The sequence below is a fragment of the Antechinus flavipes genome, chromosome 5 (genome assembly GCF_016432865.1).
Source record: "Antechinus flavipes isolate AdamAnt ecotype Samford, QLD, Australia chromosome 5, AdamAnt_v2, whole genome shotgun sequence".
NCBI lineage: Eukaryota > Metazoa > Chordata > Mammalia > Dasyuromorphia > Dasyuridae > Antechinus > Antechinus flavipes.
Genome location: NC_067402.1, coordinates 25,342,492 through 25,367,047, shown reverse-complemented (window position 1 = coordinate 25,367,047; position 24,556 = coordinate 25,342,492). Strand labels below are relative to the sequence as shown.

The 24,556-nt window shown below is 38.6% G+C and overlaps 1 protein-coding gene across 1 annotated transcript in view; it reads right to left on the bottom strand.

Annotated features, from left to right (window-relative positions):
• Positions 1-15,664: 15,664 nt before the first annotated feature.
• The window catches only part of NEK10 (NIMA related kinase 10), a 214,046-nt gene continuing 205,154 nt past the window's right edge, over positions 15,665-24,556 (bottom strand). The window contains exons 34-37 of the mRNA XM_052000279.1: positions 23,924-24,032; positions 22,407-22,459; positions 22,249-22,304; positions 15,665-17,261 (exon numbers count right to left, since the gene is read on the bottom strand). Of these exons, the coding sequence (XP_051856239.1) occupies positions 17,213-17,261; positions 22,249-22,304; positions 22,407-22,459; positions 23,924-24,032 (267 nt within the window). The 3' untranslated portion in view covers positions 15,665-17,212. The remainder of the gene's footprint in view (positions 17,262-22,248; positions 22,305-22,406; positions 22,460-23,923; positions 24,033-24,556) is intronic.

Below are 24,556 nucleotides of genomic sequence, written 5' to 3'. Positions count from 1 at the left end.
GTTGTTATTTTTTCTAGATCAATAAAATATTTTCTTGGAAGTCTGATTGGTATAGCACTAAATAAATAGATTAGTTTAGGGAGTATTGTCATCTTTATTATGTTCGCTCGGCCAATCCAAGAGCACTTAATATTTTTCCAATTATTTAAGTCTGACTTTATTTGTGTGGAGACTTTTTTATAATTTTGCTCATATAATTCCTGACTTTCCTTTGGTAGATAGATTCCCAAATATTTTATGGTATCAACAGTTATTCTGAATGGAATTTCTCTTTGTATCTCTTGCTGTTGGGTTTTGTTGGTGATGTATAAAAATGCTGAGGATTTATGGGGATTTATTTTGTAGCCAGCTACTTTGCTAAAATTATGAATTATTTCCAATAGCTTTTTGGTAGAATCTCTGGGGTTCTCTAGGTATACCATCATATCATCTGCAAAGAGTGATAGTTTGGTTTCCTCATTGCCTACTCTAATTCCTTTTATATCTTTCTCGACTCTTATTGCCGAGGCTAGTGTTTCTAATACGATATTAAATAATAATGGTGATAGTGGGCAACCTTGCTTCACTCCAGATCTTACTGGGAAAGGTTCCAGTTTTTCCCCATTGCATATGATGCTTACTGATGGTTTTAAATATATGCTCCTGACTATTTTAAGGAAAAGTCCATTTATTCCTATGCTCTCAAGTGTTTTTATTAGGAATGGATGTTGGATTTTATCAAATGCTTTTTCTGCATCTATTGAGATGATCATGTGGTTTTTGTTTGTTTGGTTATTGATATAGTCAATTATGCTAATAGTTTTCCTAATATTGAACCAGCCCTGCATTCCTGGTATAAATCCTACTTGGTCATAGTGTATTATCCTGGTGACAATTTTCTGTAATCTTTTTGCTAATATTTTATTTAAGATTTTAGCATCAATATTCATTAGGGAGATTGGTCTATAATTTTCTTTCTCTGTTTTCAGCCTACCTGGTTTAGGTATCAGTACCATATCTGTGTCATAAAAGGAGTTTGGTAGGACTCCTTCAATCCCTATTTTTTCAAATAGTTTATATAACATTGGAGTTAATTGTTCTTTAAATGTTTGGTAGAATTCACATGTAAATCCATCTGGTCCTGGGGATTTTTTCTTAGGGAGTTGATTGATAGTTTGTTCTATTTCTTTTTCTGAGATGGGACTGTTTAGGATATTTACTTCTTCCTCTGTTAGTTTGGGCAAGCTGTATTTTTGGAGGTATTTTTCTATTTCATTTAAGTTGTCGAATTTATTGGCATAAAGTTGGGCAAAGTAACTCCTAATTATTGCTCTAATTTCCTCTTCGTTAGTGGTGAGTTCTCCCTTTTCATTTTTAAGACTAACAATTTGATTTTCCTCTTTCCTTTTTTTAATCAGATTTACTAAGGGTTTGTCTATTTTGTTGGTTTTTTCATAGAACCAACTCTTAGTTTTATTTATCAATTCAATAGTTTTTTTACTTTCAATTTTATTGATCTCACCTTTTACTTTTAGAATTTCAAGTTTAGTGTTTGACTGGGGGTTTTTAATTTGTTCCTTTTCTAGCATTTTTAATTGCAAACCCAATTCATTGACCTTCTCTTTCTCTATTTTATACAAATAGGCCTCTAGAGATATGAAATTTCCCCTTATTACCGCTTTGGCTGCATCCCATACATTTTGGTATGATGTCTCATTATTATCGTTTTCTTGGGTGAAGTTATTAATTATGTCTATGATTTGCTGTTTTACCCAATCATTCTTTAGTATGAGATTATTTAGTTTCCAATTATTTTTTGGTCTACTTCCCCCTGCTTTTTTGTTGAATGTAATTTTCATTGCATCGTGGTCTGAAAAGGATGCATTTACTATTTCTGCCTTACTACATTTGAGTTTGAGGTTTTTATGTCCTAATATATGGTCAATTTTTGTATAGGTTCCATGAACTGCTGAAAAGAAAGTGTATTCCTTTCTGTCTCCATTACATTTTCTCCAGAGATCTATCATATCTAGCTTTTCTAGTATTCTGTTTACCTCTTTAACTTCTTTCTTATTTATTTTCTGGTTTGATTTATCTAATTCTGAGAGTGCAAGGTTAAGATCTCCCACTATTATAGTTTTACTGTCTATTTCTTCTTGCAGCTCTCTTAGTTTCTCTTTTAAGAATTTAGATGCTACCCCACTTGGTGCATATATGTTTAATATAGATAGTGCTTCATTATCCATGCTACCCTTTAGCAAGATATAGTGTCCTTCCTTATCTCTTTTAATTAGGTCAATTTTTGCTTTAGCTTGATCTGAGATCAGGATGGCTACCCCTGCTTTTTTGACTTCACCTGAAGCATAGTAGATTTTGCTCCAACCTTTTACCTTTAACCTGCATGTATCTCCCCGCTTCAGGTGTGTTTCCTGTAAACAACATATTGTAGGATTCTGGCTTTTAATCCATTCTGCTAACCGCTTCCTCTTTATGGGGGAGTTTACCCCGTTCACATTTATGGTTAGAATGACCAATTCTGTATTACTTGCCATCTTGTTAACCCCGGTTTATGCTTTCCTCCCTTCTTTCCCCTTTCCCCCCTTCCAAGTATTAAGCTTGTGAGCACCCCTTGTTTCTCACAGCCCTCCCTTTTTAGTGTCCCTCCCCCCGCCTTAGAGTTCCTCCCCCTATCTTACCCCTTTCCCTCCCAGTTCCCGTATTCCCTTCCGCTTAGCTTATTCCTTCCCTTTCCACTTTTCCCTTCTCACTTTTCAATGAGATGGGAGAAGTTTCACCATAGATTGAATATGTCTTAAGATTTTTCACTTAAAGCCAATTCTGAAGGCAGTAAGATACCCACTATATTCATCCCCCTCCATTCTTTCTCTCAGATATAATAGGTTTCCTATGCCTCTTCATGAGATGTACTACCCCCACTTTACCCTTTTTCTGGTACAATGTCCTTTCCACATCAATTTCTAGAACAAGGTATACATGTATTCTTTATGCATCTATATAGTCAAAATATAGTTCCCAAGATTAATCTTTACCTTTTTAGATTTCTCTTGAGTTCTATATTTGTAGATCAAACTTTTTGTTAAGTTCTGGTTTTTTCATCAGAAATAGATGAAATTCGCTTACTTCGTTGAATGTCCATCTTCTTCCCTGGAAAAAGATGCTCATTCTCGCTGGGTAAGTTATTTTTGGTTGCATACCAAGTTCCTTAGCCTTTCGGAATATCATATTCCAGGCCCTTCGATCTTTTAATGTGGATGCTGCCAGATCCTGGGTGATCCTTATTGTGGCTCCTTGATACTTGAATTGGGTTTTTCTAGCCGCTTGCAATATTTTTTCTTTCATCTGAGGGTTCTGGCATTTGGCCACTATATTCCTTGGTGTTTTGATTTTAGGATCCCTTTCAGTGGGTGATCGATGAATCCTTTCAATGTTTATTTTTTCCTCTGTTCCTATGACTTCTGGGCAGTTCTCTTTGATAATTTCCTGGAAGACAGTGTCCAGGCTCTTTTTTTCATCATGTTTTTCTGGGAGTCCAATGATTCTCAGATTGTCTCTCCTGGATCTGTTTTCCAGGTCTGTTGTCTTCCCCAGAAGGTATTTCACATTTTTCTCCATTGTTTGATTTTTTTGGATTTGCTTGACTGATTCTTCTTGTCTCCTCGAGTCATTCAATTCCACTTGTTCAATTCTGATTTTCAGTGAAGTATTCTCTTCACTCACTTTTTTAAAATCTTTCTCTAATTGTCCAATTGAGTTCTTTTGTTCTGTGGAATTTTTTTCCATTTCGCCAATTTTGTTTTCCAGTTCATTAATCCTATTTTTCAAGGATTTTACTTCTTTATCCACTCTCTCTTTAACTTTCTCCAGGCTCTTTTGCCAAGCTTCCCTCTCCTTTTGCCAAGCCTCACTCTGCTTTCCCCATTTTTCTTCTAGCTCCCTTGTGAGAGCCTTTTTAATCACTTCTATGAGGTTCATCTGTGCTGAGGAACAGACGATCTCCTCCTTTGGGGAATCACCTGGGGACTGCCTGTTTTTAGTCTCCTCAGGATTTAGAGTCTGCTCTCTATCTGTGTAGAAGCTGTCTAGGGTTAAAGTCCTCTTCAGCTTCTTGCTCATTCTGTCTATTAATCAGAGACAAACTACCAAAGAAAAACAGAAAAAACTGGAGTCTTTCTTTGGGGGGGGGGGCTGGGTGTGTTATCGAGCTTCCTCTACAGACTGCAGGGGGCAGCAGTGAGGCACTAGCAGGACTGTGCTGCACCTGCGCTCTGAGATCCCAAAGCGTGCTGAGTCACTGAGGGGGGGGAAGGGGGGGGCGGCCAGGTCCTGAGAGACTCCAGCTGTTTGCGGTTGTGTTCTTCAGCCCCGGTGTTTTTAGCTTCTCTGCTGGGCTGTTGACTTGCTGCAGGTTCCAAACCTGTAGCGAAGCTCTCCCCGCAGAGACAGCTGCGATCACTCCCCACCCCCTCTCCAGTCTGCTCCCGTGCTCTCACTGCCGCTGCCCGCCGCCTGCGCCCGATCTAAAACCGCCCCAGCCCTCCAGTAAAGACAGACCTTTCTTGGCGGATCTCAAGGATGGCTTCTCTTGGTAACTATTTGTGGGTTTTTTTCAGTCAAGCATTGATTCAGAGGCTTGTAATGAAGTGGATAGTGAGAGAAAGCGTGGAGCTTATGCAGCTGTGAGCCTCCTCTCCGCCATCTTAACCGGAAGTCAATACAAAGGCTTTTTAAATGCTGAGGTGAACAGATGACCACCTTCATTGTCTTATTTTAAGAAATTGGCACAACCTCTACAGCCTTCAGCAATCACCACCCTGATCAGTCATCAACCATTAACATCAAAGGGAAGATCCTCCATCAGCAAAACAAACAAAAAAATATGAACTGCTGAAGACTCAAATGGTTACCTTTTTTAGCAATAAAATATTTAAATTAAGGCAGGCACATTTTTAGACACAACACTTTCACATTTAATAGAGCATAGTGTAAATATAATTTTATGTGCATTGGGAAACCAAAAAGTTGTTGTGACTGTGATATTTGCTTTATTACAGTGAATTGGAACTGAACCTGCAATATCTATATAGCATGTCTATATTTGTGGAAAACTGAAGAGAATTCTAAGAACTAGAAAGGAACCACCTGTAGAATATTTATAGTTAATTGCTAAGATGGCAGAATTCCCAACAAGATAAAATCTTTTAATAACTCCTGAAATTCTTAATACTTAAAGAGTACTCACTAAGTATCCCTTCCTGCCAATCTCCACACTCCAGCTGGAACAATAACAAGCAAACTCCTAGACTGGTATCTGAGATCCCTTGAATCCCCCACTGCTACAGTGATTGTGTTCAAAATCCAACTCTGCAAGAAATGGATAGATAATGTTGATTCTACCCAACAATGAAAAGGAAAGAAAAGTGAAGGAGGAATTCCAGTGAGACTGATTGAGTTGAGTCTAAATAGTGGGATTTATATCTAGATGGGGTCAGTCCTGACAGAGACTGTTCAGGGCAGGAACCCAGACTGGTAAACCCTACATGCCTCAATTTTATGCCTTGCAAACTAACCTTGCTTCAGGTCTGTTTGCAAGTAAAGAGAAAGAAATTAAAATTGGTTAGATAATAAATGGTCAAAGGATATGAACAGACAATTTTCAGATGATAAAATTAAAGCCATCTATAGTCATATGAAAAAATGTTGTAAATCCCCATTGATTAGAAAAATGCAAAGTAAAACAACTCTGAAGTACTACCTCACAGTTCTCAGATTGGCTAAAATAATAGGAAAAGATAATGATAAATGTTGAAGGGACTATGGGAAAACTAGGACACTAAAACATTGTTGATGGAACTCTGAACTGACCCAACTATTCTGGAGAGCAATGTGGAACTATGCCCAAAAGGGTATAAAATTCTGCATACCCTTTGACCCAGCAGTGCCATTACTGGGTTTGTATCCCAAGGAAATCATAAAGGAAGGAAAAGGACCCACATGTGCAAAAATGTTTGTAGCAGCTCTTTTTGTGGTAGCAAAGAACTGGAAAATGAGTAGATATCTGTAATCTGGGGAAATGTTATGGTATGTGAAAATAATGGAATATTTTTGTTCTATAACAGTGATGAACAAGCTGATTTTAGAAAGGCCTGGAAAGATTTACATGAACTGGAGGTGAGCAAAACAAGCAGAACCAGGAATATGTAAACAGTAACAAGAAGAATGTGCAATGAGCAACTATCAAAAACTTGGTTCTTCTCAGCAGTTCAGTTCAAGTGATCCCAATAAACTTTGGATAGAAAATGCCATCTGAATCCTGAAAGAGAACGATGAAGATTGAATGTAAATCAATACATGCTATGTTCATACTTTTTTCTGATTTTTCTTCTCTCGTGGTTTTTCCCTTTTGTTCTGATTTTTCTCTCCTAACGTATTCATAAATTACTGTGTTTAAAAAATTAATATACATGAATAACAAAAAAATAAAATAATAAAGTGGGTTAAAGAAAATAAAAACAGGAGAAACAGCAAATTTATCAAGAAAAAACCTTAATAAAAGTCCCACACATAGATAAATCAACAGGGTATATACTAAAATCAGAAGGGAAAATGAATAAAAACTCTTAGGACAAAAGTATATGTTGGGTTTAAGCCAAGACTGGTAAGCCATAAAACTCACAGGGACAATGATTATGAGTGCATAATTGGAATGGTTAATTACAGTGTTGAATCTATGGAGAAGAAAGGGAGTTCAATGGAAAATGAGAGAAAACAGAAGAAATGGGTATTAGGATACACAGAATGGTGGAAGAACGGGAGATGATGGTAAGGGTTCCAAGTCACACATATGGCCCACTTATGGGTAATGATGAGCTGCAGGGTATAATCATTTCTGTGGGTAGCTAAGATACAGTGAAGATTTAGGTCATGGCAGCTGAACAGTTTTGTCCATTTGAAAACCAGAATGTCTGAGAGGGTATCAGTGTGTGTGTATTCCCAGTCTGAGAGGGAGAACTGGAATGGAGATCACCATATCCCAGTCCTGAAATAGTTGAAAAAGGAGGGAAACTGACTTGGAAGCAGGGAGATCATAGCAACAAGGAATTGCTCCAAATGATATGTTTCAGAGGAAAGGTTTCTGGCAGAGAGAATATCCCTCTGTGGCACTGGAGAACAAGGAGACTGCCAACTTTTTTTCTTGGGGGAGATAAGGAAAAAAACAGCAGCAGCTATGGATTCCAATGACAATGATCCTTTCATGACATTTCTCTCTAGTTCTTAGCATTCTCTTCAAATTGTACATATAAATTATACACACACACACACACACACACACACACACACACACATATACACATATATATATACACACATGTCCACACCATGGACATATAGTGGTACCCTCCACTACCAATACGAGGGGAGCTCCTTGGAAAGCAGAAATCATTTTTCATGTTGTCATCATATCCACAGAAGGGTTTCAGTTTATACTTGTTGCATAGATCAGGCCTTTTGAAGTATTCAAGAAAATAGGAAACCTACATTTTAAAGAGGTAGCTTGGTGGGGGGGAAACAGTACAAATAAGACTTTAGACAACAGAATTTTAGCACTAATTTTTGGATGAGGAATACAGTCTTTAAAAATGAGACATATTAGGTCTTTGCTTAAAAGATATTTTATAAATTGCATTTTGTAGAGCCAAACTATACCCTTTAATTTCTGTTCTCTGCCTTATAAACATAATTACCAAGAAGAATCAATTTGTTCCTACTTGGAAAAGGCTAAATTAAGAAAATTGTGTCCCACAAAATTTTAAGTAGATAGGGGATGCTTGTTGAAACATTGATGAGCATGGCTTTTAGCAGCACTGGTCACACCAAACATGCCTGGGGGAAAGATTTACTTCTTTACCTGCTAGTCAGGCCCAGACTTACTGTTTTATTTATGTTGTTTAATTTGCCAAGATAGCAACTCTGGGTTTGTATAGCTAATGAATAATTGCATCATGTTAGATATAAGGTACACAGCCTTTGGGTCACCTCCAAGTAATCTTATGTTACCATTTCCCTGAAGGAATCTCACTCATTATCAAAGAGAAACAAAAATATATGAGAAAAAAATTACAGCTTTTTTCTTAGATTAGGAAAGATGTTAATTTAAGGAAAACCTAAAGTGGTCCTGCTATGAAAATCTTCCTCCAGTGCTTCTCCGTAGAGAGAAAGTGAAAATCATGGCAAAAAGCCAGGCCAGTGAGAGGTTGGGTTGGACCTACAAGACTGAAAAGGCTCTGAGTACATCCTGTCCAATGAATTGTGTGCTTTTTTCTGAGGGTTAGGCTGGCTATATTGTGCTTATCCCCAAGTTTGCTGCAGAAGAATCTTTTTTTAAGCCAGAGAAACTCATAAAGACTATTTCCGAAGTTGTTGAAGGGGATCCAAGAAGAATTTTGACAAAAAATAGGTCCATGAAGAATTGAAGAGGAGGATACATTGTTCAGAAGTTGATTCCAGTTGCAGTTTTGGGGTGTTCAGGGCCATTTATCTGGGTGCTTAAGGCTGTCAACAGGATGACAGCTTCCAGTCTGGATCCAGAGGTGGCTGATATGTTTAACTATTTCAGCCAAGCAGATTCACATGAATATTTACAAAACTGAATGGGGGAAAATTAGTCAGCAAAGAAATATTAAGGAACACATACTGTTCTAGGAACTGGGAATGGAAATAATGCAGGGATGGCTTTCAGAAAGCTTACATTCTATATTAAAAAAAAAAGCCTATTCATGATCAATTTTTAAATGGCATGTGTTTTTGTAGAAGTAAACTAATGACAATATTTTTTTCCAAATGACTGAAAAGTTTTATTTTCACCCACATTTGACATATCAATAGCAAAAATAAAGTTTGCTCCCATTTCTCACATAAAGATTTCACAAAAGCATTTCTTTGTTCTAACACCAGCTTTATCTTGAAGCTAGGATCACCAGCAGCTTGCCAGTATGTCTGCATGTTCATGCAGGAAGGGTTGAGGTATCTTCAGAACGTCTCGAGGGTAGGCAGGAAATCTGATTGCCTCTCTCACTTCCATTATCCCCTCAGGACACAATTCTAAATAATGGACACAATTCTAAAAATATTTCCACTGATGATAAAGCCAGCATCCCCACAGGAGGGAGTTAGACTATGGGGAAGGTAGGGGGTGAAAGGAGTGTCATTGTCTAAGTTGACAAGAAAGGAGATAATACAGTATGCATTAACATTCCACAGCCAGTGTCTTTTGTCCCTGCGCATTTCTGGACTGTGACCATCCAGAGAGAGAGATGTGGTTGGACCATGTGAGATTACGAGTTTCACTTCTTTTCAAAAGACAGCTCAGATCTGTGAACCTACGAATTGCCACTGGGAACAATAGACTACAGGAAGCATTATAATTCAGTTCTGATCCGCTGAATGCCAGTGGACAAAATGTACCAAAAGTTCTTAAATTGTTGCTTGTTGGTTTGGAAAAAGCAAATGATGGAATCTTTAAGCAGCTTGATTATCCATTGCCTTACCAAAAACAACCCCTAGTTTTGTTTTGTTTTGTTTTTCCCATCTGCCTGAATGCATGATTCTTCAAAGTTGCCTGGACTTACCTGAAAAAAGATCTGACGGAATATTTCCTCCCAAGTTTGTACTACAGTCTATAGTGATCTTAGCCCCCTGGTGGAGTAAGGTGAATGGCCCTCATTTACAAATTGTGATGGCTTACTGCTCAATGGACCTCTTCTGGAAGCCTTTGGCTTTGCCTGGAATACCCCAAAGGGTATTCCAAAAAAACCAAGAGCAGAAAGGTGCCTGTGTGTGCTGCAACTGCAACAGGCAGTGGGGAGAGAGCACAGCGGTCTTACCTCCAGAGAAGGGCGGCTCCTTCTGCAGAATTTCAGGCAAAAACAAGCACAGTCTCTAAACAAACATCCAACAGGGACCAAACTAGCTAAGGTTCTTCTACTCCTGGGCTAAATCCCAGAAGCAGGAGAAAAGTTTGCTGCTGGAAATGTCGAAGCATCCTTCCCACAGTGAAGTAGACACCAGAGACGAGGGGGACCTCTACACGTCAGCCTTGCTGTTGACAACCTGCCTCCCCAATTTTTTTTTTTTTTTTTGCTGAAGCAATTGGGGTTAAGTGACTTGCCCAGAGTCACAGTGATAAGTGTCTGAGATGGGATTTGAACTTGGGTCCTTCTGACTTCAGGGCTGGTACTCTTTTGCCTCCCAATTCTTAAAGATGGGGCTATTATTGAAGAGCCTGTATCTTTGGGACGTCACTGGCCTAAAACAGATCGTTTTCTTCCCTTTACATGAGAATGAATTTTGTGAAATCTATAAAAATACTGCCTGTATTCTTAAGGTGACATGTCCTTAAAAATTACCCTGATACTCAAAAAATGACTTAAGGAGTATTAATGAAGCTCAAGGGCCTTTGCTTTTGTTTTATTCAGTGGGGATGTATGTTATCAAGAGGACTTCTGAGTGCCTTCGGAATACTGAAGAGAGGGGCCCTTGAAATGATGGACTATTCATGACTTAAGAATATTATTTTGTGAGCTACCATCTCAATTTGACTTTAAGATGTGGGGCCTTTAAATTATTTTCATAGATGGCTTCTCGCTGCTTTCAAATATCTGGCACAAATCCCTATGTATTCTAAGGTAACAGTTTTGCACATCTTTGCAAAAACCAAAGGTAATTCTTCATGGGCAGGTTCATATATTTGAAAATGAAATCAAATGCAACTCATTTATCTATCTGTTTAAAAGCACATTGGAAGGACAATCAAGGGTACTTTTCTATTTTTTTAAATGGGAAAAACTCATGGCTTTCTTCAAGAACTTATTGTGTCCCTCTAGAAACAAGTCTGAAACAATTTCATTCCAGGTCACATTTCCATGATTTTTAGTCCATTGTTCCCAGATATGGCTTGGGATGTAGAGCAGAGAACCTTCTCCCCTTTGGAAGAAATTGCTTCGTATTTCTAAACAAATGATGTTGAGCTTTCTGTTGAAAATTGAATTATTGCCATAGTTAATTGCAGTCTATTTTTAGCACCAAAAATAGGTACTACTGTAAAAAATTCCATTAATAGCTGCCAAGGAGACTGCTGTGTTTATGAGTGAGCAAGCTTTAAAGAAAAAACTTAATAGCTTTTTATTGTGGATCGACCCACTGGCACAACCAATCTGTAGTGCTCATTAGTCATCTATTCAGAATAGTAAAGTTCTTTTTTATTCTTCTTGTAGATCTCAAACCAATATGACAGCAAAAAAAAATAATCAACAATAATGTTTTCTTGACTACATGTAATTTAACTATAATGACACACAGAAGTTTCCAGGAAACATTTAAATTTTCTTATTAATATGAAAAACAGTACTCATGGTTATAGATGCGATATACAACAACATTGAACTTAAAAAAACAAAATCTGGCTAAATTCATCAATTGAGCATTGGAAATTTTTCATTAGAATAATTAATACAATTTAAGTGGTATCTGGAAATACATATTTATATGCTACATATAAAATTTATTATATACATACCTATGTATATATATATATATATGTACAAATATATATCCTATGTGTATGTGCATCTTTCCTGCCTCCTTGGTGTGTGTATGTCTATATAAATCAAAGCACTTATGTGCATATATACATACATATGGCCAATAATTGTACTTGGAAGACAAAAATAAAAAGGTAAATATTTGGAGAGAGTTTCACTAAGAAGTCAAGGCCAAGAAATGGGATCATTCTTTTTTAAGGGAGGGAAGGGACCTTCTGGGTTGCCTGGAGTTGAAGTTCCAAGGCATGTCTGAGGAACTGTTTCGGCCATGCTCTTTTTTGCACTGACAGCATCTGTTCTGTGCTCTAGCTAATAAACACGGCAAAAAGCAAGAAGGAAGTAATGAAAAGCACTTAAATGAGTCAAGTTTCTACCTTCGTATAGACGATTAAAGTTATTTCCAGAAGAACTGAGGCTAAAAAAACATCAAACCAGCAAACCCAAAGCATCGCCAGAATCTAATTTTCTTTCCCATTTGCCTTCCCCCTCAAGAAAGTACATCTAAGGAAATCAATGACAAAGAATGTGGCTTTTTAGCTGCATAATATTGATCCAACACAACCATGCAATGTCATGGTCATCACAAAAGAAAAATATTCATGATAACTGTTGCTGAACATTTGTAGTTACCATTCAAAACCACCCCCAGGTGCAATCCTGGATTTGAGCCTCAAATTCACCTCCTCTAGTCAGCTGAATTCGGGAACCCTAAGGACAATAGTGACCCCTAATCAACAATGCTGCACACTGTAATGTTTAGGACAACTCAGCAATTGTCTGATGAGCAAAGTCTCATTTGCCAACAAAGTAAGGATGGCGAACTATCAAAAGCCAAAATGTTCACTCAACATAAGCACTTCTTAACCATTAACCTTTGGTTTAAGGTCCAAGTTATCATGATTCATGATAGTTTAGCCATAAGAGGGCTAGAAGAGCACAGGTGTGAGAAATAACCACTAACTGATGACCAACTAGCAGGGGTGACCGTGACCGTCACAGTCACTTCATGAGGAATGGAAAATGTGGGCTTAAAAAAGTAAAAGTTCAAGAGCACATATTCAGACATAGCTGATGGATCAAAAGATAATTAACGGAAGCATTTGTGAATCAAAAATGATCCCAAAAGGCTGATTTGTATTCTATCCTCACAAAGTTAAATCTTTTTGAATTACATGAACTAACTGGGATTTTCACAGCATAACAAATAATTACAAATTATACAGAAGAGAGAAGCAAAATAAAAGAGAAATGCAATCAATAAAAGATTATCAAGACTTTCTCAGTTCAAAGGAGGACTTGTTCACACAGGAAGACAATTAAGACAAGTCAAAAGCAAAATTAATAGACTTTCACTACAAGCCAGTTTCCTCCCTGTTATCTTAAGAGAGTCTTTGGAGAAGCCCGAATAACAGGCCCTTGGGATACAAATCAGCGCATTAAGTAAGGCCCTACATGCTACCCAACTTCTCTGGGCAGCTTATGTCCTAGGAGAATCACACATCTGTGAGACAATGATAGTAGAAAGTGTCAATAAACAGCCCTTTTAGAAAAAAGAAACAACATATATAAGCACAGAAGGACAAAAAGGATCCCTTGCTTTTGTTGCTGGTCATGCTTTTGCTCCCCTCTATACTTAGGAGAATTACAACTTCCAGTATGCTCAATGACCCTGGATGGGTCTAAACACTCCGGCCCTTTCAAGAAAATAGTTAGCTGTTTACTCCCAGACCAATAATAGCAAATACAGCCATTACAAAATCCTGGAGAATTTTGAGGGAGTAGTCTGCACTGTGCCAGTAAGCCGAATCACTGGGCTTCTCGTCCACTCTTTCCTAAGGAGACCCAGGATGTATGCAACAACCAAGTTTAACGAGAGGCCTTTGACTTCTATCCTTTAATAAGGTTCTGGGCTTCCAGTAGCTGCCAGGGGCCATGTGGAAGAGGATCAAGGAATGAGATTAGCCCTGAGATGACCACTTATAACAACAATTGAGAGAAGGTCAAGAAAAAGATGGGCAAAAACAAGGTCATCATAATCTTTGACCTTACCTTGAATTGACAGAGGGAGAGAGGGAGACATCTCTGTCCATAGATGTGGAGATGATAGATCATCCCTGGACCATTGAAGTAATAGAGTGAGTGACTTGCTGGGGTCATTCCTCTTCCCCACCCATATTAACCAAAAGAACAGTGATATTTTCAGATTTGCGTACATCCTGACCAATCCAGATTCTTATGTGTCTGCTTTTAAGTGAAAAATGTACATAAAATCAAATCACTTACCAGGATAGGATGTGGCCAAAAAAGAGGAGAGAAAAAAGCTGGATAAGTTAGATAACGCAGGTATTTTAAATACTCTTCTCCCACCACAAACCTGGATTCTTTAATCGTCTAATTGGGCTATTGTGAACAAAACCAGATGCCTCTGTTGGCATCTAAAAGGAAGACTTTCCCATGACCACTCAACTCCACTCTGCCATGATCAAGCAGGGGCAGGCCTCTGGAGCGCTGACTAAACCTTTTAGTTTTTCTTAGCATTACATTTTAAAAAGCATTTCCAATCATTTTGGAGACATAGTTCTTATTTTTTAATCATAATGCCCTTGTAGTAACTGATCTGATAACAAAGATTCCCACTGGTACCCTCCAGGGGTATAAAGGCAAACTTTATAGGGATGAATAGATATTTTAATATAAAAATTAGCTTAAAATATACAGGCTAAATCCCCCTTAGGGTTAGCCTGCCAATCAATGGTATAACCCCCTTCCCTGCTAACTCCCTTTTGGGGTTAGTCTGCTAAACTTCTCTATGGGTTTAGCCTGCCACTTAATGGCATATGTGCCCCCTCAGAGCTAGTGTATTCCATTTAATGGCAACTTCCTTCTGGTTAATTGCTGTCTGACAAGACAGGGCTGTTAATTCCTGGCCAAACACAGATAATGAATTCAATTTTAATACGAAGAAAGACCCCAAGTTGAACTTAACCAAAATAATCAATACTTTTCAGCAAATAAGAAAAAGCATAGATGAAAAGAGTAGTACTGTCCATCCAGAACATAGATCTTTTCTTGGGCACAATCAGTCAGATAGTGAAAAAGAAACTATGACAGATTCCCTGCCGAAGCCTTCAGCCCCAGTGCAGCGCTCCCCCTCATCCTGTCCACCCCTCACCTGGCTTCTTTTCAAAGTCTTCCCGTGTGATGTCTGCTCTTCTGGCCATTAATAAGATGGACACTGCTTCAAGGAAGAACCAACAGAATCAGAAGAGGAAGAAAAGGAAGATCGTGTAATGAGAGCAGAAAACAAACACTTCATAAAATTCCAAAGCTTCCCAATGACCCTCAAGCTCGCAATACATCAGAGAAATGTACGGTTAGAAAAGATATGTCAGCATACCTTGGTAGAGGAAAACGACAGAGAATCACCTTGGGATTCAGAATGTACCTCCAAAAATCTCCCCAAAAGATCTACAAGAAATATACTTGTACTCACAAATCAAAAAATAAAAGTATTTCAATGGACAACTTGAAGATGTATTTTATATATCTTCTTTCCTGAATGGATCAAGAAACTTTAAGACTATAAACTAAAGGATACAAGAAGTACAGTTTACCCTGAGAGAAATTCTAATATGAAGTCCATTCAAACCATTCTTGAAATGAAAGATTCTTAAATGTGAAACATAAGGTTTTTGCAAAGGTGAATGTTGAAAACTATCTTTCCATGTATTTGGAAAAATAAAAAAGCTATTAAATGATTTTTTTTTCCATAAATGAAGAGAATTCTAGGAAGTTGCAAGGACTTAAAATTTTAATGGGAATTATCCTTGCCAAGGACTCTCATTGACCAAAAATCAGTCAGGATTCCAAGAGTTTGGAAAGATTCCTTTAAAGATAAAGCTTCTGAAGCTGAAAGGAGACCTGAGATTGGGTTTGAGATTGTGATTCTAGTAAAAGAGAAAGTTTCCAGAAGCACTGTGAACCACCTCTAAAAAACAAAGAGGAAGGTAAAGAAGCTTATAGGGTTACCATTCTGAATTTTCCATTAAGTAGATTATGTGCTCAAATTGTTATATTCCAATCTTTATTAGTATAGGAAAGTAAAATAAATGGTAAAATCATGTGATAACAAAAAATATATATGTATCAGATCACAATAAGGGAGTTATTACACTACATGGGTCATTCTTTTTAGGCCATTTTAAAATAAATAAACTAAATAGCTGTATTAGCTTAACTATGTATATAATCAGCCAAATCCTTTCCCTATTGTGCAAAAATAAAAATGCAAATATATATTTTCTAAAGTCAGCAAAAAGGTCTTACAGGAAAGTAGTATTTAGATCTGCTTTACTGCTAGATATTTAAAGGTATGAAAATGATAATGCAATATCCTCTAGTATGGAAGCTCTGACGTGGCATGGGAAGTTTCTGTAAAGATTTGTCAAGATACACTCTAGTTAATACAGGAAGCAGCGTGTATACACGTGTATTTATGTACACATATATATGAAAGATGATCATTTCAGAACTGTACCTTTTAGTCAATAGCCAAATTTATATAGGGATGTGCCACTGTTTGGCATCTTGATATTCTGATGCATAAATACATATACAAACCTTATGTGTTATATATGATAACATACATATATATGTCATCCTTTACAGTAGCTCACGCTGGATACAAGAACTTAACATTCATTACACAATAATTTTCTTTTTCAACAACTGTGTAAACTTGAATAGGGCAAGCCTTGGAGTCAGGATGATCGGATTTCAGCGATGGGATATACATCTTTTCAACTTTCATTAAGCCCTAGAGGTTTGATTAGCAGCAAAGCATCTCTTCCATCTAGCTATTTCTTTTTTTAGGTAAACATAAAATATCTATCATCTATATATCTATCTACCTATTATATACATTTATATATATATACATATATATGCATACTGTACATGAATATAGTCTACTCTTCTGGCCTGAAATTTAAAAATCGACAGTTATTCTGTGAAGCTGTACAGCTTGCAAATACTGTCTACACTGTATCAAGTTTACTAGCACCCAGGTGGTTGATATCAAGCCAATTCTTTCATTTAAATTGCAAATTGCAGTTTTGAATTTCTATTGAAATTATTGGATACAGTGGATCTTCCAATATGTTATCTGGATCTTGGTTTTTTTTTTTTTCCCCTTTTTTCAAATCTATCCCTATTTTTGATGCAGGGAAGGCTCCATGCCCTTAAACATAGTTCCAGCAATCCTGAGGATCAAATCCTTCTTTAAGACATAGGAAAAGCTTCCCCCCCCCCCTTAAATGGAAGAGAGTTCTGTTGAAGAATGTTTCCTCCCAGCAACTGAAATGTGCAGCAACCTGCCGGAGTAACAGGCACAGAGCTCTCTGCAGAGACTGGAGCAGCCGTGATGGCAGCCGCAGATTCCGAGCTTCAAGAACCCAGAAACGCATCCGGGATTCGTCTCAGCGCTGGTTTCTTCTCTTCAATACCCTTCGGGCAGAGCTTATCCCTTCGGCCATCACACGATAATAATGGAAGTCCTGGCAGTTAACTTCATTGGAAAACCCAAAGCCCCTGCAGTCCACTCAAACACAGGTTTTTCATCTTTTAGTTGGATAGTTCTTCGTTCCCCATGGATAAGAATGATACCTGAAATGAGAAGAGTCTCTCGAGTGAGAAATAGCCGAGTTTACTCGCTGATATTAGGAGTGCCAGCCCTGCCTGGCCACTGTCATGTGCCTATGAGAGAAATGGAACCTCCCTGAACCTCCAGCTCCTTGATAGAGATATTATATCTGTTTGTAATACTTACACCACAGCAAAGTTCTTTCCAAACTCATGTTTCATGTTAAAAGAAACTCTTATTAGAAGGTCATTAAGGAAAATGTTGTAAAGATGGCATTAAAAGTTTTGAGAAAAAACAATTTTTTACTGAATGTAAAAAAGATTTTTCAGAAAGGAAGCTGTTAATTCTATTGTTTACTTAAAGTGAAAATAATAAAGCAGTTCAAAGTGATATATATACATATATGTGTGTGTGTGTGTGTGTACACATACACACACACATTTGAATGTCAATAGACTTTAAAATGTGTGTTTTTACTTGCTGGGCAAGTCATTCTGGCAAATGAAAGTTTGCAGAGGGAAATGGGCTTACTGGGCAAAGATTGCTTCATGCCCTGCTGGGACTCAATAAATGTTTGTGATTTTTCCCTATCATAAAATATATGATTCTACATAAACTGTCCCCTCTAATTGTACATAAATTTGGCAGGAAGCTACACAAATGACAGCAACAATATGAAAACAGAGGGAAAAAATGTCCTTTTCTTGGGCTGAGCGCTCTAACATCTTAATGACTGGTGATTAAATATGATTGTACTCAAAGAGTTCAAAGAATATAAGAAGTGATTATATGGTTCAGAGCCAATTGAGATAGTGGCAGAAAGGGATGGACATAAAACCCTGATTCTCAATGTGGATTCTAATCCTGGTTCTGAAGTAATCCGATTTCCCTAGGGATACCTCACTATCTGTTCATCTCTAAGGACGGACTACTTATCTCCAAGCTTGGAAGGAGACTACATTGCTAACTTAACAGACCTTATAAATGTGAGCTATGGGAAGAGCCCTAAAGGGAAAACAGTGAAACTAGTTATCTTTTTAGGCTAACCTTTGGCTATCCATTGTGTCACCTTATCCGAATCACCTCCCCCAGGACCAAACTTTTTTAGATCCTTCACTCATACAGTTTCCTCCTCCTTCCAATGAAAACACCTCTTTTTAGGGGTCTATTCCTTGCTATCTAAGCATGATCTAGTAAATGATCACACTGTGGCATTAAGGGATGATATGAGCTTAATGGGTTACCACGCCCAAGACAAAGGGGCTCCCAGTGCCTTCCCAGAGCAATTCTAGATCCCTCCCAGTCCCTGATGGCCTGTGGGGCCCCTCAGATTATAAAACAGGAATGAACTTCACCCCAAGGGTAACAAACCAGATAGAAAATCTCCAATACCACTAAGGGGTCATCCAGCCTTGGCTCGGAGACTTTAGTGGGAAACTGAGGCCGCCTTCAGCACTGAGAGAACAAGCTCTTCTTGACTTCTAGCCCAAACCCGCTGCTCAGAGTTCTGCCAGGGTTAAGCAGGGCAAGCCTAGTCCACTGGCCACAGGACAGGCTTTCAAACACCTGGCGTCCCTGTCTAGCGAACTCCTTCCCTGTAGCTGCATTTACAGCTGTCCCCAAGCCTCCCAATCAAAGATTCTTTACCAAAACAAAACCCCCTCATCTTGGAATTCCTGCCTCAGCCTTATATTCTTGCTCCATTCAATTGAGGCTACTTGTCTTGAACAGCAACATCCCCCTGGGATGGGCCTTCTAGAATCTCCTCTCCAGAGAAGCCTCTTAATTAAACCAATAACTTGATATTAGAAACTAACCCCCTAGATTACAAGTCCCCAGACATAGACCTGGAAGGGAACATGAAGGTCAAAGACTCAGGCTCCCTCACTCTGGGGCCTTGAGAGACTAAGGCCGGAGAAGGGAAGTGGCTGGGACATGGATTAGGTGTCCTGATCCCAACTCTGACCTTCATCCACTTCGAGCCCCTCTGCAGATCCGAGGGTGGGTGACAGTGAAACATTTCTCTAAGTCTGGCATTAAGTGAGAATACCTTTCGGAATTATTCTGAGATTTTAAAGATTATCTCCCTGCTTCAAGGTATTTCCTGCAAAGAAAACACCAGAATGACAGCTGATTTTATTTTGAAAAATGTGGTTGCTGTATTTCCCTTGTTAATGGATAATTAGCTATTTCTAATTGGAACCTGTCCCATTTCTTGGCAATTACTGGCCACCTGGAAACAGCTGATGGCTTTAGGCAGAGTCAAGGGTTATTGTTCTCAGTTAGTGATTAGTTCCCAAGAAATACCCTGCCTAGGAGCTGCAGCTGCTAGAAAAAGCTAAAACAGGGAAGTGGGAAAGTATGAGGACCTGGAAGCAAATAAAACAGGTCTGTGACCCGCTCATTATTTGAATCTGAGTCTGTGAACCAGGTTTCCCGTTCCATTCAACTTAAAATTTTAAGATGTCACATCCATTCTCTTTATATGAGACCTTATCATCGCTTCCTCATAGTGAGGAAAATGTTCCCTTCTGCATGTGTTCTAACACAAGGATTGCAACACAAATCCATGGCTAGTGTCAGCCTTCCCACAGGCTCCCAAATCACAGCCCGGGGCCAGCAGGCCTTTAATTCAGACTTGAATTGGATCAAGAGGTCTTTTGGATGGTAAGAACAGAGTATCTTCTCTATACGTAATTATGAGTATAATGTTTTCCTATTAGATTGTGAGCTCCAAAGGAAGGATGGGAATAAGGATAAATTAAGCCCCCACTGTATGTGCCAGGTACTGTGCTCAGCACTTTTAAGATCATTTTAATGTCAAAGGAAATGAAGCCGGAAGCCATTAAGTGGCTTGGCCACACAACTAGTAAGTGTCTGAGGCTAGATTTTATCTCAGGCCTTTCTAAATCCAGGTCCAGCACTTTATTAATGAACCCATTTAGGTCCTTGAGAGCAAAACTGTTTTCTTTGTATCCCTAGAAATGAGCAAAATGCAAAGTGCATGCTCCTTTATGGTGACTTGACTAGTAGAACATTAGTATGATTTGAGTTTGAGACTATTCTTCTAAAAAAAGCATGATTTACTTGGTTCCATTTAAAAAGCATTAAGGGTGATGATAAAACACCTGAAAAGAGTATGTATAGCCATAATTTCCCTACATGTGCACAAAAATATGTATTTCATTTTTCAAATGATACAAAGCCCTACTAGGAAGTGTCAAGGCAGTTCTGGAATTGTAGGACTGCAGGATTGGAAAGAACCTTAGAAATGGCCTCGTTCTCATAGAAATAAAGACCTGGAGAAGACTTGCTCCAGGATACCTGGCAAAACACTGGCACAGCTGGGACTAAGATCAATGTCTTCACTAGTTTTCAACAGGTTTCCACCTTGCTGCAAACAACTGGCCCCAAACCTCCTATGAATGGAAGCTTACTAGCACTGCCACTGTATACCAAGCTTTAGCTTTGCTTTTCTCTGGCTTTCGAGAATATCCCGCAATGGGAATGTCATTCAAAAAGTTTGCCATCATTTTACTGTAAGTTTAGGCAGATTCCAACTGTAAATCAGGAGGCATTTCCAATCAAGGGCATGGAAGGCTGGTGCCATCCAGGAAGATTGGATGTACCAAGCCTCAGAGGAAGACTCTGTTTTAGTACTGTATTTCAGGCCTGTATTGTGTAGAAGGAAAAGTCAATTATTCAACCAACACTCCAGGGAAGGTGGGTGGCTGGGTGGTGGCGGTAATTTCTTATAACGATATATCTTTAGAGAACAAGAATTACTCATCCCTTCTCTGAACAATCATAACAAATCCACATTTATAGAAGTAGTATTTTGGAAATAAATCATCAAACTAAGATAGTAGTTGAGTAATCTTAGACATGTGAGATTTATGAGAAAATCTTTGCAGGGAAAAGATAAGAGCAGCCAAAAATATAACCATCTCTCCAAAGATTTCCAAAAAACCCAATAGCCTTAAAGTGCTTTTTTCTTTCATTCTTTTTTGGGGGTTGGGGAACAGAGGTGGAGGGGGAGCAGAAAGGTCCAATAAGCAGACTTGTATCATTCTTGAGAAAATGTTGAAATTTTACACTGAGTTATACTGAGAACTGAATACAGATGCCAAGTGCATCACACATCACGAGGAATGAATTCAGTGGGAACGTTAGACGAAATGTCAACGGGACAAGACAGGAAGCGTTTATTAAATGCCTACTGTGTGCCAAGCAGTGTGCTAACTGCCGGGGATGCCTCTGCTCCCAAGGAGCCTGTGGCCAAAAGGGAGGTGCTATGCAAATGAGGCATGAATTAAACTGAAGTTCTTGAATTTGAAGAGCTCTAAGCTCTAGAACACTCTATGAAGCTGGGACATTGATCTCCCAGAGCCAATTAAAAGTGGTACAATGAGAAACTAGTATAATCTCTGTAGATCACAAGTGAACAGAGCCTACAACTCCACAGGATCTAAGATTTTTAAATTATATTCAAAGAATGACTGTCTATAACAGCAAACCTTCCCACCCCCATCAGCATCTCTTAATTTGCTTCATACTGGTTCCTTTTTTAGCTTGTATGTGTGTGTGTGTGATTTTTAAATGAAGAGTAAAGTATGCTATTTGGGGTTTTGGAAACATGAATTTACAATCCTTCAAGAGGAATGAGAGGAAAAAAAATCCTAAAAATCTGCCTGGCTTGCAAGTGCCTTTTATTTAATTCCATTTGTTATTATTATTTTTAATGGAAGAGGAGTAAAGATGCAAAATTGCAACTGAGTGATCACCATCTTTTGATTTCAATAGTGAATACGGCAGCTGCATCCACACAAAGAGCTGACAGAAATCTCTTTTATACAAGGTTTTATCTAATCTAGGCCAATGTATTTTTTTTTAAATTGATTTTCAACGAAAATTGAAAAAAGAAAGCTGGAATTGAAGATATAAATCAGATTCACCATTCAACTATCCTGATTCCAATTTCCTATTTTTAAAGTAAATACTGGATCTCACCTGTTAGAAGTAAAATTGTAATAGCCACTTTCTTCTAGGACCTCTTCAATCACAGTCTAGGGGTGAAGGAAATTCAGTTCAGTCACCATTGCTCATTGAGTGAAAAGTCAACAAGAATAAAACCACATAATTGTTCAGAGGCAGCACACAAACCTGACCTGCATCTGTTCGTAGGTTATTCCCTCTTCCAGATCAAAGCTGTTGGGAAGTCCTGAAAGAGTTAAATGAGATCAGGTAACTGAACATTACAAGTCTGGCTGAGGATAAATTAGAATTTGAAAGTAATTAGGACATGACTACACAGAACAGAGCCATTTCTTAATGATAAAATGGTTACTTTTAATTTCTCCTAGTGGATTCATCATAATGCTAATATGAAAAATTGAAGCAGCAATTTCTTTTGCAAAAAAAAAAAAAAATCCTTACCCATTGCAAAGTAAATAAAAGAGAGGCTAGTTCCCAGTCATGGACTGCCTAGCTTAGCTACGTATCCAATAAAGTGCACAATTGGGGCGTACACTTGGCAGGAAAAGAATTTAAAAGAACTCCAGGGGATACACTGAAAGGCAGCTGAGCCCTTTGTGTGGCCCACTAGAGGGGAATCACACTCAGTTAACATGACCGCCACAAGGTGTTTCCCTTTTTAAAAGCAGAAACCCAAAGTGCAATGTCTTATTCTTGGCGGTTCCATTTCCTCCCCCAACTTGAGTGGCTGGGACATACCAGACCCTGACCTACTGGAGCTCAGGGGGAGGTCACTGAGCCCTAGAAAGCTCTTGGAAAAAAGAGGGCCGGTCTCCTTGATCTCTGAGCATCTCTGGTCTGAAACCCGTTCCTCTGCTTTAAGAGACATCAGTTCTTGGGGGGCAAGCTGCTATGCCCTCACCATGGCCTTGACTCCTCATTTAGAACTTTGGCCAAATGGATTAACTTGGACCAAGACTCTAAGAGTATGTGGTAAATGCTTCAGGAGCTATTGCAGGAGCTGGACGGGGATGGTGTCAGTCATTTGAGGAGCAGGCCTGATTTCTCCGTTTTCTAAATCCCGCAGGATGGCCCCGGTTCCAGAGCAAGCATGTGTGGCCAAGGCTTAGAGGCCCTTGTCACAGCCGCGTGAGCGCTAACTCCACGCGGGAGACGTTCAGAAACAACTCTGATCCGAGTGCTCCTCAAACGGTTCAGGGCCCGACCAGCCCCACCACCCTTGCCTCCCTTTCCTCTACTCCTTGGACATTTCCATTGCAAAATGAGAAGCAAATCAAAGCTAGGGGATTTGCTATTACGTCTGTGGCACTAATAAATGACCAAGAAACCCAGACTAATGGCTGAGACTTGGAGCGGGAAGGACCCAGGGGCCATTTGTCTAAGGTGGCCGTTCTACAGTTCAGTGACTTTGCCTGAAGTCTTTCAGATCATAAGCATTAAAGGGAGGGCACAAAGATTAAAGACATGTATTAAAAGAATAATGGCTAATTCTCTATAGGTCTGAATAAGTGATATCCCCACCCCCTCTGATTCTGTCCTGTCCTCCTCGTTGCCATGGATAGTCAAGAATTGGTTCTGTTTTCTTTTCCTTCTAAGCTAAATTCTCTTTACTGAAAACTGCCAATCAAAACAATATAGTTCCTAGCAGAAAAATAGATTTCAAAGTATGTTCTTAGCACAAAATCATTACCTGTCCTGTCATTTGGGGATAGGGTATTTCCACTTGATGAATGCAGCAATAAATGACAATCTGCTGTAAAAAAGTTTGGTTCGATTGGCTCTGGAGATCCTTGAGACAGCTGAAAAACAAAATAAAAGGATAAGCAGAAGAATTTTTTCCAACCCAAATGGGGTGAGATTCATGGGGCTTTTTTCATTTCTTTGCTTTCATGCATATGAGAGTCGGAGCTCTGTGGTTTTCAATATCTTGTAAATAGATAAGAAAACATCTCCCTCCTTCCAGAGGTGCTTATCAGAAATTGGAGGCAGCCAAATCAAAGTCAAAGCAAGCTAGCTGAGTCACTGGTCACAGGGAGGGGAAAAAAAAGTCTTAGCAATATGACATTTTATGAATGCAAATTTTTTAAGTGGATAGAAACAGAATGGTGTGGAGATGCAACTGCAAAGTGTTAGTTTTATCAGAAGCAAGAGAAATAAATGCCTATTATTCGACAAAACAATCTATTTAGTCCAAACCACATCTCCCTTCATTTACTTTCTCTAAAGAATGATAAGAGCAGGGCATTTACATTTCTTAATACAAATTCTTCAAACTGCTATTCACTAATTTTTGTCTCAAAACACTTTGAATCTTGGTCTAACG